The sequence below is a fragment of the Punica granatum genome, chromosome 2 (genome assembly GCF_007655135.1).
Source record: "Punica granatum isolate Tunisia-2019 chromosome 2, ASM765513v2, whole genome shotgun sequence".
Taxonomy (NCBI): Eukaryota; Viridiplantae; Streptophyta; class Magnoliopsida; order Myrtales; family Lythraceae; genus Punica; species Punica granatum.
Genome location: NC_045128.1, coordinates 34,150,664 through 34,165,112, shown reverse-complemented (window position 1 = coordinate 34,165,112; position 14,449 = coordinate 34,150,664). Strand labels below are relative to the sequence as shown.

Genomic DNA, 14,449 nt, shown 5'->3' with positions numbered 1-14,449 from the left:
CCGGCTCCTTCTTCTACCGACCCGAACGAAGAAAGTATTGCCCGTACTAAGGCCTCCCGGAATATCCGTCAGCCAAGTTGGCTCAAAGATTTTGTTTCTCACACTGCTCGATATCTTGATTATACTCCCCCCCAACCCCTCCAATCAAATCACCCACTCCATCGCACTCTCCAGGTACGTCTCACCCTCTAGAGCATTTTCTTACATATTCTGACATTGATGTCACATAATTATCCTTTCTTGTTGCTATTGATTCTGACACGGAGCCCAGAACTTACTCACAAGCAGCTAAGGATCCACGATGGCATCTCTCATGGCCGATGAAATTTGTGCTCTTGAGGATAACGGTACTTGGGTTCTCCAGTCACTTCCTCCCGGAAAGAAACCCATTGGCTGCAAATGGGTTTTCAAGATTAAACGACGGGCAGATGGTACTATCGAACGTTACCAAGCTCGACTCGTGGCCAAGGGTTTCACGCAAATCGAGGACGTCGATTTCCACGAGACCTTCGCTCCAGTGGCAAAACTGGTAACCGTACGTTGTCTATGGACTATTGCTATTGCTAAGCAGTGGGAGATGCATCAACTTGATGTTAACAATGCTTTTCTCCATGGCGACTTAAATGAGGAAGTTTACATGTCACTACCTCCTGGTTTTCGCTCAGCTCACACTAATCAAGTTTGCCGACTACGGAAGTCCCTATATGGTCTTCGTCGGGCTTCTCGCAATTGGTATTCCAAGTTTGCTACAGCTCTCATTCAGTATGGTTTTCAACAGTCCGAGGCTGATTATTCTCTTTTCACCTACTCTCATGCTGGTATATTTCTAGCCGTCCTGGTTTATGTGGATGATATGATCCTCGTGACTAACAACTCTGTCTCATGTGCTTGCTTTAAGAATTACCTTCATCAGTGCTTCCATATTAAGGATCTAGGTCCTTTGTCTATTTTTTGGGAATAGAGATTATCAGCAGCAGTTCCGGTCTCTTCCTCAATCAGCGGAAGTATGCTCTAGATATTCTAACTTAGGCTGGCATGTTGGGATCTCAACCTGCATATTTTCCCATGGAACAACAACACCAGTTATCTCAAGACAGTGGTGATCCAATTTCTGATCCAAGACAGTATCACCGTCTCATTGGTCGCCTTTTGTATCTCACCATCACCAGGCCTGAACTTTGTTATCCTGTTCATATTCTATCCCAGTTCTTGCAAGATCCTCGTCAAGGACAGTGGGACGCTGCCATGCGAGTGCTTCGTTATCTCAAACAATCTCCAGGACAATGAATTTTTCTTTGGCCGATATCTCTGTCTTTAACAGCTTACTGTGATGCGGATTGGGCTAGTTGTCCCATGACTCGAAGGTCTTTGATTGGATATTTCATCACTTTGGGAGGTAGCACCATCTCTTGGAAGACCAAAAAGCAAACGATGGTTTCCAAATCTTCTGTCGAGGCCGAATATCGAGCTATGGTAGCTACTGTCAGTGAACTACTATGGCTTCGTTGTCTACTCAATTCTCTTGGCATTTATCATGCAGGCCCGATGCGTTTATTCTATGACAATCAAGCGGCTATTCACATCGCCTCCAACCTTGTTTTTCACGAGCGAACAAAACACATTGAGATAGATTGCCACTTCATTCGGCAACATCTGCGCTCTGGAGCTATCGAAACATCCCATGTGTCTACGCGTTTTCAATTGATAGATATCTTCACTAAGGCACTAGGACGTGATCAATTTTGTCTTCTCCTCAGCAAGTTGGGAATTCGTAATCGTCATTCTCCAACTTGAGGGGGAGTATTATGAGAAGATTTTATTCCTATTGTAAATATGTATATATCTTTACATACTTTACTAGGATTGCCTTAGTTTTAGCCGTAGATTATTCTTTCCTTTATTTCATTAACCTTGAGTATATACATACTGTATTTTCTGAATAACAAAGCCAAGCTTTTCTGACCAAATCTTCTCTTGGTCAATATTATCTTCCCTTTCAATTCCGGCTCTTGACAGCCCTTTGTGGCTTTTGACAGAAAAGCACTGGGTGGGATGATGATTAAAGGGGAGGAGGGATGTGAAAGTACTTTGTGCCTTTCGATTCCTGATCCACTTTTGCTTTTTAGGGGAGTGAATGCATGTAATGTTTGAATGATAGTGAAAGTTTTCTTTGTCGTGGGGGTGCCTTTTGATGCAGACATTTATCTTTTATTGTCACGATATATATCTTCATTATTTTTTTCCCCCTCAATTGTCGAAAAATAACAGTTTGAAATGATTGAATTTTCGCCTATACAGAAGATGATTCGTTGAGAGTTTATAAGGTTACTCTTTCAAGTACAAACGAGTTACTCACACAAAGCATGTTCCTTTTCGCGGTAACAAGGAATTGATATGTAATCAATGTGTAATAATTTTGAGTTCTTAGCAACGATGATGGGGACACAACACACTTCCCCCCAATGAATAAAAAAAAAATGACAAGAAAAGATAATTTGTTTTTATTTTTTATTTTTTATTTTCTGCCGTTGTCCTTTGATGATTTTTTTCTAATTTTACCTTCTTATGAAGCAAAGGGGAGGAAGTAGGGGGAATGATTTGTGCATGGTTGCACACCACTTGGGCCCTAGCTAGTTTATGCCCATTATCTTGGAAGTCTTTATCCGCAATGAGCACATGCTTTTGAAAATACTCCCTCCCCTCATGATGGTCGTCCTGTCTTACTCCCAAATGATAATTAGTAATAACCCGAGATAATCACCGCATGTATAGTAAAATTCGTACCTTCATTCGGAGTCTTAACACCCATGTTTTCTTCGCCATCCTCAATACATAGCTTATACATGTTGTTGTATCAGTCACATCGTTGCTCCCATTACCTTCACATATTGGTAACCCACTTGGGGGCTCATAGTAGAAAGTATACATGTCGCGGGCAATATCTTTGGCCCTTCATGAGCACTTAATATATGTAGAGTTGTTGCTGCGAAATGCGGATGGGCTTCCCATCATGATTAATGGAATCGATGAGTAAATTCTACGTCGTTGTTTTAGCAAGCTGTGATTGAAGTATATTGGTCGAGGTAATAGAGGGGGTTGATTTGATGCCCCATGTGTGCCAAATTCGGCTGGATCCCACAACTCTCAATAAGTTGCCATTTATGGGGCATGAGAGGTACATTTGGCGAATCCTAATGACACACTTATAGGGTAGCAATTAAGATGCAAGAATCCACGCAGAGAAGATGAAGAGCAGACGAAGGAGAGCCCCCCCTAAGCTATATAAGCTATATAAGCTAATTAAGCAGCAGAAGCTAGCTAGCTATTCTGTCTTTGTTCCTTTTTTTTTTTTTTGTTTTTTGGTTTTTGGGTTATAAATCCAATCTAATGTTGTCCTTGTCCAAAGACATCTTTGGACTTCTCCTCCATACGAGGGACATAGCTCAGGACGTTTCGGGGACAAGCCCAACTCAATAGGTAACTGTTTATGAGAATAATGACACTACCAATCGCCAACAATTTCCCTTCCCTTGTCTACATTACCATTCTCATCTCTCATCTCAACTTCTCTCCCTCTAGCCTTGAAATTGACGCACAGAGCTAGCCAGAGAATTCGAAACCCTTGCTCATCTTTCCAATAATATCATGGGTATTCCTAGTCTATATTAATTATTAAAGGTGAAATTATTCGCTCTCGGATATCAGCTTGATTTTAACTATGATGTAGGGATTTCAAACTCTTACATTGTAGGTAAAATTAAACGAAGAAGAGCGCAGATTGAACAAAAGAAGCAAATTTTATTGTAACTTAGAAATCATGCGGCTTTTGAACTGTAAAGTCTTGATAAAGTATAGGGAAGGGAAGCATTTTTCATGCGTGCAGAAGTACAAAGAGATAATAATGTTTTACTAATTGTTCTACATTAATCCTTCACGAGAGAGGTGGGTAAAATGTAAAAGTTAAAGGGACTCTTACCCCAGCTGGAATCAGAAGGGATCAGCTGTAACATGGAGCAGAATTTGTTTGTGCACCCGCTTTAATTTTTCTCTGTCAATTTCTCTTTTTGAGTGCCAAAGTATTAATTAATCTATAAATTGCAATTTGTAGTTTGCTGCTCTTTTCGAGTCCATTAATGGCTCATTAATGTACTGGCTTCGATCGGGCAGAAAAATCAACTGAAGATCAAGAAATTGCAAAGGTAAATTTGGTGTGTTTGGGGAGCAAGTTGGGGACATCTGATCCGAAAAATGTAATCTCGAAGCTCAGTATACATTGCTTTCTCTTTCCCGATTCAGATATCGAAAGCCGGAGCTCAAAAGGCTTCTGTAGTTTCTTTCTCTTGGCATCATTGCACGGTCCAACAGATCCATGTGCATGTGGTTTTCAAAGAGGCAAAATAGAGAACAGAGACCTAAGAACAACAATATCAAATTATATACTATATATGTAAAAGGGGTCCTGTTCTGAGACTATGTAAGATAATATAGCATTGTTGTACTGTGATATGATTAATGTTGTTGCATGCTTCTGACAGACATGAAATCGTTTGGAAGCAAAATGAGACCGTGTTCGCATTTTCAAAAGGGAGAGCATGTAATTTTAGCAATCATGATCACTAAAATTGATGAAGCCGGCCTCTCTTATGTAAAAAAATTTAAAAAATGTATAAGGCTTATTCATAATTAATTACACAAATCGAAGGCATGCATTAGCACATGATGAGCTTGGAGAAATGTGGAGTGGATGACTTCATAATTACTCAAATCTCGAAGTGTGTTAATGGAATATTAACAAATTTAGGGGATTCCATATATAACCATAAGCCCATCCATATATCTTTTTCCCTGGCAAAAAGGTGACAATACTGATGAGCAGCATAAAATGGGCATCAAGCAAAGTGAAAAGAAAGAGACCATCAGCTTTAGAAGAATCACGAGTACATTCATAAGCCTTAGCTTGTTTGACCGTGTGTACATATCAAAGGACTGAACTAACTAACAAAAGCATTAAACCAATTAATGCAGTCCCATGGAAGCCCTAGTATAATTCTCATAAGCTAGTAAATGTACGAGTCATTTACAAGTTAGACCCGAATTACACATTTCTAGCAAATACTTGTTGAGACAAAGTCGGAGAACGGATTCGAATCTCGAAATTTGACATTATCAAATTATATAAGAGTAAGCTTGAAATTACCAAACTACGACCTTTCCGGCCAGAATGCAAACTCCAAACATCTAGTACAATCAATGTAAGCGGATAAAATTGTCCAAAAAGCATATTTCCAGCTAGAATATGTTTGGTGAGTACCAAAAAGACTTGATTCAAACATATTAGCACTTTTTTTTTTAATTAAGGTTTTAAGTTTGAATCTTGTGATAAAAAAAATCATTGATTTAGAGAGTTTTATCTCTTAGTAAATCGACTCGACTCGAACTGAATTAATCATGATTCATTAGTCTTTTGGATACTGAAGTACACTGTAGACTATGTTGCCAGGTTTGTAAACCAGGAGATCGTAAACCAAGAGCCTTGCCATTTTACTTTTCTTTTTCCTTCCTTAAATTCCAAATATTTTTATCATTTGGTTCAATTAATTTCTCCAATCCCAAGCAAATATTTTTAAACTTTTAAGTTGAACGTGGGACAAAGCCAAGGTGAATAGGGTTGATCGAAGAGAATAAAAGAACGAGAAGGACAAGGCTACAAGCGTGCAGTTGAATTTCCACATATAAAAATCTCAACAGGATCGATGAAACCATAAATGCTGGCCATATGGATAAAATTTAGTTTATTACTTACGATATGAAATGCATAATTATTCGCGTAGTATCACAATTATAATAATGGGGGGGGGGGGGGGGGGGGGGGGGGGCTATACTATATAGTGATTCTTTTGTTTCATGATGGGAAGAATACATTCCCCTTTCTAATGCTTTGAAACCATAACCCCAAAAGTATGACTTCACTTTTCTCTATAGACCCCTACTACCTTCCCCAACATTCCCTAGAATCATTTTCATCCATTACTTAAATTTTTTTTCCAAATAATAGAAAAGCTACCGCTACTTTTTTTTTTAAAAATAAGATTAGTTTTTTAAAACTTAAAATCATGTCTAATTCCTCTTACTAATCCAGTTTAAACTGTGAAGATAAAACTCTCTCAATTATTTTACTTTTTTTTTTCACAAAACTTAACCTCGAGATCTCGTTTAATAAAGGAACAAGTATCAAATTACTCGAACGAATTTATGTTAGTTTACGAGACTTAACCTTCAATATTTGCAAAAATAAAAATAAAAATAAAAAGACTCGCTTACCATATATGCGCATTAACCTAATTATATAACTTTTCTTTATTTTCCCTTTCATTATTTTTCCTTGGGAGGAGAAACATATGCGAAGTTATTTAAAAGTGGCCTCTTGGTTTATGAGGGAAAGGTTCCTTATCCACCCGATTTGTGCATACACTACAAAAACTAGAGTCTTCTAATTTAATCAATAACTACACGAGATCGAGTTGAAATCAAGAGAGCGGTTAACCAGGGCATAATTTCCATTACTAGCACAAGTATGACCTGTCTAACTAAAAGTCAAATGCAGGAAGCAACTAATATATGAGATAGAATGGCATACTTGCATGAGCCATAAACATCCGATAATTGTGTTATATCAAATCGCCTGCAAGCGTTCAGATGTCAACCAAATCATTGGATTATGATAACGATATAATGTCCATATACTAAACATGTATGATCATAGTTATCTCCGCTCATCATGAAATTGATATCAAGAGCTCATGTAATTTCAAACTCCAAGCGCATACACAAAAGATGAGAAAACCACATAAGCAAAGATATAAAAGGCTAGCTAAAGTTTTACGTAACATAATTAGGGGTTCACAATTCCCTCCACCCCACAAGGCACGGAGTTTAGGGAGAATCATAAAAAAGAAGAAAAGGGATTGATGTGAAGACATTCTCTGCCACAACAACATAAAGAAGAATGGACGGACCGCGATATAGATTTCAAATCTATGTGTTATATAAGTTTTCTGTTACACATACCGCCTGAGTTTTTTTTTTCTTTTCCTTTCAAATGATTGATGACGGTAAAAAAAGTGATCGATATCAATATAGCTTGATTCAAATGATTTCGCACTTACTCTTAGATCTTAGATTTAATTTTTATAAATGAAAAAAAAAATTATGCTTAAAAAATATTAATGCTTAATGAGTCGGTCAGGTTCAAATTAAATTTTCGCACTCGCCCATTGAACTTTTGGGACATGAAGATAGTTTGGTGGAAAAAAGCCGAACGATAGGATTACTAACCCTGGGGCGAATATTATCGGCCTTCAGACCAATGGCGAAAGCCCAGTTGGCATTCATCTCAAACCCCGCAGTCGGAAACCTCGTCCCTATCGTCGAGTTCGCCGTCCGCCTCACCAGCCGAGACCCCCGACTGTCTGCCGCCATACTCATCGTCACCCTGCCCCAGCGTCCCATAGTCTCCGCCTATGTGCAATCATGCGCCGCCACAGCTATCCCCGGCGTCCGCTTCGTCCACCTCCCCGCTGTGGACCCGCCGACGCCGGACCAGTTCCTGTCATCCATCGGCTACATCTCCGTCTACATACAGAAGCTCAAGCCCCTCGTGAAGCAGGCCCTGGCGAATCTCGGGGCCGAGTCACCCCGAGTCGCCGCCTTGTTCGTGGACATGTTCTGTACTCCCCTGGCCGATGTAGCTGATGAGCTCAGCATCCCCTGCTACCTCTTCTTCGCTTCTCCAGCGAGTTTTCTCGGGTTCATGGTCCACCTGTCGGAGTCGGAGGGCCAGACGGGGTCCGATTCGGGGGAGTCGGCCTATGACACTGAGTTGTCCATCCCGGGTTTCGTCAACAAAGTGCCTAAGGGAGTTTTGCCGTCGGCTGTTCTTAAGGGTAGAGATGGGCACACGTGGCTCATCCACCATGCTCGCAGGTATATGTCCTGTCCTATAGAATCTCTTTTATCCTCTCCTTTTAGGGGCAGCTTATGAAATTATAGGACTCTTATGTGGTCGGGGGAGGGACTGAATCCGAGGATATCCGAAATTTTGTTGGATTGCTAATGTTTTAATTATGATATTTGGTGCAGATACAGAGAACTGGAGGGTATTGTCATAAATACGTTCCAAGAACTTGAACCCTTTGCGCTCAGCTCATTGTTGAGGAGCCTATCTCCGCCGGTATATGCAATCGGGCCAGTTCTCGACCTCAATGGACCAATCCAGTGGCACCCGAACCGGGCCCAACAAGTGGCGATAATGCAGTGGCTTGACCAGCAGCCGCGGTCGAGGGTTGTGTTCCTGTGCTTCGGGAGCATGGGGAGCCTCAGTGTGCCGCAGGTGAGAGAGATTGCAGCCGGACTGGAACAGTCGGGGCAGCGGTTCTTATGGTCCTTGCGAGAACCACCAAAAGGCAAAATCCACCTTCCAACTGATTACTCGAACTTCAATGATGTATTATCTAAGGACTTCCTGGAGCGGACAGCTGAGATTGGTCTAGTGTGTGGATGGGTCCCGCAGGTGACAGTATTGGCACATCCGGCAATAGGAGGGTTCGTCTCCCATTGCGGCTGGAACTCGATTCTCGAGAGCCTGTGGCACGGGGTCCCAATCGCCACGTGGCCAGTCTATGCGGAGCAGCAAATGAATGCGTTTGAGATGGTGAGGGAACTAGGATTAGCAGTAGAGATCAGGTTGGATTACAGGGAGGGCAGCGATCTGGTGCGAGCCGAGGAGGTAGAGAGAGGGGTTCGGGCTCTGATGGAAGGTGATGGTGATGTGAGAAGAAAGGTCAAGGAGATGAGCAAAATGAGCCAGACGACTGTGATGGAGGGTGGATCATCCGATGGATCATTAGGTCGTTTGATTGAGCATGTCATCTATAAAGAAGACTAGACCTTATGAAGTCTTTCCTTCTTGGATGCTAGTGATTGACTTGTGATGCTGCCACACAATTGATTTTAGGACGTGAACAAGTTTACAGTTAGTCAGTCCTCCAAAGTTTTCTTTCTGTCAATTTGAACGTTATGCAGTTCTTCTTCAAGTTTAGGACAAATTAAACACCCCCAACGATAAGGTTGATCTATGGGGTTCACAATCTCTTCCACCACCCACAAGACACGGAGTTTGGGGAGAATCATCAACGAAAGAAGACTAACTCAGATACATTCTCTGCCACACAAATTTAAAGGAGACATTATTAGACCCCTGAGAAGAAGTCTGTCCTTCTTGGCTGCTAGTGATGATTGAATTCATGCCGTGAACTTGAAGTCGGGATGGTACGTACTATATCAAACAATGGCACTTTTGCCTACGAAAAAGTCTTACAGATATTTTAAGTCATCATGTGACTTAACTCTGGAAGGGAGTCAGATGCAGCAAACGGACGGGCCGCATCCTGAAGCTCAACCTTCGAAGTCCATGTGTTGTGTCCACCTACTATAGTGATGAACCGCTCGACCCATATTTGGAGCACGGGAACTGCACTTTGACAGGTCACATAAATCCTTCTCTAATCGAGCTACAGCATTTGAATTACCTCGACCTGAGCTGGAACAACTTTTCATACACAAAAATTCCAGAGTTCCTAGGCTCACTCTCTAATTTGGTGTATCTTAACCTCTCCCGTGCATGCTTCGCTGAGGACATTCCCCTTCGCCTCGGGAACCTCTCCAATCTGCAGTATCTTGATCTCAATGACTTTTATCTTCAAGTCAATAACCTTGAATGGGCATCGGATCTTCCTTCCTTGAAGCACCTCGACTTGTCTGGCATCTCCGTCAGGAATGCCCAAGGCTGGTTGCAGTCAATGACCATGCTTTCTTCTCTTCAATTCTTGGGATTAGCAGACTGTCACCTTCCAAAGGTTGATCCAGCAGCCTTGCAAGTGAATTTCAGTACTTCGCTGGAATTTCTTGATCTGAGTGGTAATAATTTAGGCTCCGTCATTCCTAATTGGTTGCTCAATTTAAGCTCCATCACACACCTCGATCTCTCTTCTAGTTTTGCTGGAGGAGCCGTCTCCTTTCCCACTGAGATCATCAATAATAACAAACAGCTCGCCTTCCTTGGTCTCCGACATAATTCCATGAGAGGTGAGCTGCCGAAGAATCTCAGCAATCTCTGCCACCTGGTTGCGTTGAAATTGGGACGTAACGACTTGACTAGAGATATTTCTGCTGCATTAGGCAATCCTTTCAGCTGCCTCCAGAATACGTTGAGATATTTAGATCTCGAGGAGAATAAAATCAGCGGTCGTTTGGGGGATGAAATTGGGTACTTCAAGAATCTAGAGTATATTGGCCTTTCGGACAACAAATTGACGGGAATCCCAGAAAGCATCGGGCAGCTGTCGAATCTCGAGTTTATTGACCTTTCGAAAAACTCAATCGTGGGTCCAATTCCAGAGTCTCTGTTTCAACTATCCTCTTTGAAGCAATTGGATCTCAAGGTCAACAAATTGACGGGTAGAATCCCAGAAAACATCGGGCAGCTGTCAAACCTAGAGTATATTGACCTTTGGGGAAACTCAATCGAGGGTCCAATTCCAGAGTCTCTGCCTCAGCTATCCTCTTTGAAATGCTTGGATCTTGGGCACAATAAATTGACGGGTAGAATCCCAAAAAGCATCGGGCTGCTGTCAAATCTAGTTGAATTAGACTTGTCCAACAATCTCTTGGAAAGAGTGGTGACCGAACTTCACTTGGCTAATCTCACGAGCTTGACTCATTTGGACATTTCGTCAAATGAGTTGGCGGTCAAGATTAACCCAAAAGTGGTTGCTCCATTTCAACTCTATACCATTCGCATGTCAAACTGCAAAGTTGGGCCTCAATTTCCCACATGGCTTCGAGCACAGAGGAACATCGGTTACCTGGATTTGTCCAATGCAAGCATATCAGGTATCATCCCTGATTGGTTTTACAACATCTCTTTTAACATCGAGCTCCTGGATCTGTCTAGCAATGAGTTGAGTGGAGAAATTTCTTTGTGCAATATGAAGTGTTGGAAAAGGTTACGTCAACTGCAAGCAATAAACTTGGGGAACAACCAGTTCAGTGGCCTGGTTCCAACATTCTTATGCTCTATGAAAGATATGTCCTTTCTGGGGCTACACGGCAATGCCTTCAGTGGGAGTATCCCCAAATGCTTAAGCACTATGACTTATCTTAATGTGCTTGATCTGAGTCGAAATAAATTGGCTGGTCGAATCCCCTCCTGGATTGGTCGCATGGTTCAGCTCAGGGTGTTGAATCTTCAGTTTAATTCCTTCTATGGGGAGATTCCCATGAGCATATGCAAACTCGGATACCTTCGAGTTTTAAACCTTGCGCACAACAACCTTTCTGGAAGCATCCCCCTTTGCTTTGACAACTTAACCACCATGTCCGATCCAAAGTACCTTCCCGAGACAAGCATGTCTTCTTCGTTAGGAGTTGAGGTTCAAATGAAGAGCATAACCCAAGTATACACCAGCGCAATCCAGTATCTTTTCTCCATTGACCTTTCAAACAACATATTAAATGGAGATATTCCGCCCGAGTTGACACGGCTCTGCAACCTTGAAAATCTGAACCTGTCACAGAATGATCTCTGGGGAAGAATCCCTCCAGAGATTGCCAATCTAAAGAAGCTGGAGTCCCTTGATTTGTCCATCAACCAACTCTCAGGCCCCATACCACGGAGCTTATCTGAATTAAACTTCCTGAGTTACTTGAACCTTTCGTTTAATCAATTGTCCGGTCCCATTCCCTCTAGTGCCCAGCTGAGTACATTTACAAATGAATCATATCTTGGTAATGATGCACTCTGCGGACCTCCACTTTCAAAGAATTGCTCGGGAAATCATGGCCAATCTAACGATATTCACAAGCAGCATGGTGATGTTTCAGAAGGTAAAGACGAGTCCTATGCTCTTTGGTTATATGCAGGCATTGCACCGGGCTTTGCCACAGGATTCTTGGGAGTTTGTTGCTCATTATACTTCAAGCATTCTTGGAGGCGGTCCTTCTTTCTTTGGTCAGACAAAATTATCTCCCAATTGCTGGTGATGGTAGAGATTAAGCTGCCAAAAGTTACCCGAAAACGCAAAATGAATCCAATCAGGTGAGTCTTTGCCTCTTCATCACTCCCCCCAGCGCCATTGCCAAATCCTTAGCAGTTTTGATCTTATACCGACCCTTCGGGGCATGTTGCAGATGACAACTGACAAGATCCAACAATGAGAAGCACTTGCAACGATAGCTATTGCAAAGGTACCTTCGAGTACTGCTGCTTTTTTTTTTTAAATCCTTTTCCAGTTTTTTGGTTATAAACTTTTCTCATTGGGGGCTTTCTCTGCTGCAATAAACCTTTAAAATGTCATACTCATGGCTTCTTAGTTTAGCTCAACTATAAAGTTTGAAGTTTGAAATCTTCTTAGTTCGGGAAAAATCACAGTGAAGGCCCAGTGGTCTAAAACCAAGCTATTTTTGCATTCCGTGTGTAGTTTAAGACTTGCACTGATATTTACTCTACGAGTTATTGCGGATGCCTGACCATGTATTGAAAGCATCCATAGTTAAATCTTCGTGATGTAGATCTGGGTAATGTGCATTGAAATTGGAATTTATTCATTTTAAAAGCTTGGTTTGTCCAGTATCTCAAAGTCTCGACTGATCCCAGGGGCCTTTGGACATAAATGTGATTGCAACCATAGGCGTTTTCTCTTCTTTACATGGATGCATTAAGAGCTTAAGATATTTCCAGTCGCCGGAAATGTACTCACTACTAAAATCTCATATCTGATATTCAGAGATAAAAGAAGTCTGAAGTGAGGAGACGGTTCATCTATGAAGACTAGCAAGTGCACTGCAAGCAAGTGAGAGCGTCTCTCATGTGTTTCGTCGGCAAATAAGTCTTTTGTTCTTTGTATTTCTGCTGATCAGTTATCGTGTAGCTGCAGTTGTGATCTTTCGTAGTCAATTAAGCCAAGAAGTTTGTACGAGCAGTATACTTACAGTTTGTTGCTAGGCATCGCCTAAGCTCTAAGTAAAGCAATTTCTGGTTTACCTACAGTTTGTTGCTAGGAATGACTACATAACACTTATCAAAAGAGGGGGAAAAAAAAGACTACAGCACAAGGTACCAGTGCCCAATGGCCAAGGCTTGGGTAGTCCTCTCGTTCTCTGGTTTTCTATATTTCTCAGTTGCAGAAAGTGCCTATCTTATCAGCCATGGGTCTGACCGGCCACGCCGTGAATTTATTTGTCAGTGCCTTACACATTGAGTGGTCAAGAGATCCCTTGATGACTGTGTTTTCTCTGGATTCTTTCTCCAGAGTTTGATGGTGCCTCCCTCCGTCACACCTTTGAGGTGGTCCAACAACCGAAGATAAACTGGAGATTCCAGCTTCTCAGGCATTTACCGAATTGTATTCCTCCACTTGTCTTTCGATCAACCTGCACATACGCTAACCATCAGAATATAGTACAATCCAACGAATGGAGAAGTACAAGTAATGACCCTTTCCCTAGGCATCATATTTTCTTTGTTCGAAAATATGACTGTAACTGCTGCGTATAAGCTTCCAATTTCCTGGCCAAATCTATATTACGAAAAAGGAAAATATACGTATGGTAGTGAAGATGATCACACAGCAAATGCAGATAATTTTCTCCTGTATCTTCAACATTAAGATACATTTACCTGTCCACACCAGTCCTCGAAGTATCTTCTTCCTCCAAGCTTTATATCTTCGTCCATTAGGGGGTATGAAGTCATCCCACTATGAAAATAGATAATTAGAAAACATACGAAACACAACTTCGTTATTTTATTTTCAAAGATAACATAAAAGTGAGAATTACGGTAGAGTGACATAACACCCTCACCGCAAAAAGAAAAAAAAAAAGAGGATAACAGAAGATGCGGTAATGACAAAGGTTACCCAAGAAAGAGCAATACAAAAGAACTCGTGCAAAGATTGAGTGATGCTGCTTATGGACTTAACACCAAGACACAATGGACTGGTTCTGCTAAACTCGCAATACTAAATAAAACACCAGCCAAACATGTAATATACGGTAGATAACTTCAATGCTTGAAAATAGTTTTGACATGAGACGTAGTCAGCCAGAAATTCGACTATGAGGAGATCAGAGGGCCACAATGCTGAGCCTCCTCACCAACGTTGACCGAGCAGCATCACTAGCACTTTTATCCAAAGATGGCTCAGTTGTACTGACATCTTCCCCGATCTGATCTGGCAGCATAGGCTCGGGATTTGGATCTGTATGAGCACCATCAGGCACCGAGACGCTGCCACTCGAATTGCCTCAGGGAGAGGATCCTCGCTGCTATTGGCAGAACTAGATTTGAGTGCCTAACAGAGGAGTAGGCAGACAATCATAGCTGGCAATT

At 41.7% G+C, this 14,449-nt stretch overlaps 2 protein-coding genes and 1 long non-coding RNA gene across 3 annotated transcripts; 2 read left to right on the top strand and 1 right to left on the bottom strand.

The window, feature by feature from the left end:
• Nucleotides 1-6,521: 6,521 nt before the first annotated feature.
• LOC116195951 lies at nucleotides 6,522-7,471 on the bottom strand. The gene is made up of 2 exons (XR_004154743.1): nucleotides 7,336-7,471; nucleotides 6,522-6,682 (listed from the first exon to the last, which is right to left on the bottom strand). It is a non-coding gene; the product is annotated as an uncharacterized LOC116195951 (long non-coding RNA).
• On the top strand, nucleotides 7,203-9,049 carry LOC116195949 (UDP-glycosyltransferase 43-like). Its single transcript, XM_031525400.1, has 2 exons — nucleotides 7,203-7,983; nucleotides 8,140-9,049. Exons 1-2 carry the CDS (start codon nucleotides 7,367-7,369, stop codon nucleotides 8,942-8,944), a joined length of 1,422 nt encoding a protein of 473 aa, XP_031381260.1. The 5' UTR covers nucleotides 7,203-7,366; the 3' UTR covers nucleotides 8,945-9,049.
• A 203-nt stretch (nucleotides 9,050-9,252) lies between these two features.
• On the top strand, nucleotides 9,253-13,104 carry LOC116195948 (receptor-like protein EIX1). The gene is made up of 3 exons (XM_031525399.1): nucleotides 9,253-12,154; nucleotides 12,247-12,303; nucleotides 12,843-13,104. Exons 1-2 carry the CDS (start codon nucleotides 9,858-9,860, stop codon nucleotides 12,248-12,250), a joined length of 2,301 nt encoding a protein of 766 aa, XP_031381259.1. The 5' UTR covers nucleotides 9,253-9,857; the 3' UTR covers nucleotides 12,251-12,303; nucleotides 12,843-13,104.
• The last annotated feature ends 1,345 nt before the right edge of the window (nucleotides 13,105-14,449 follow it).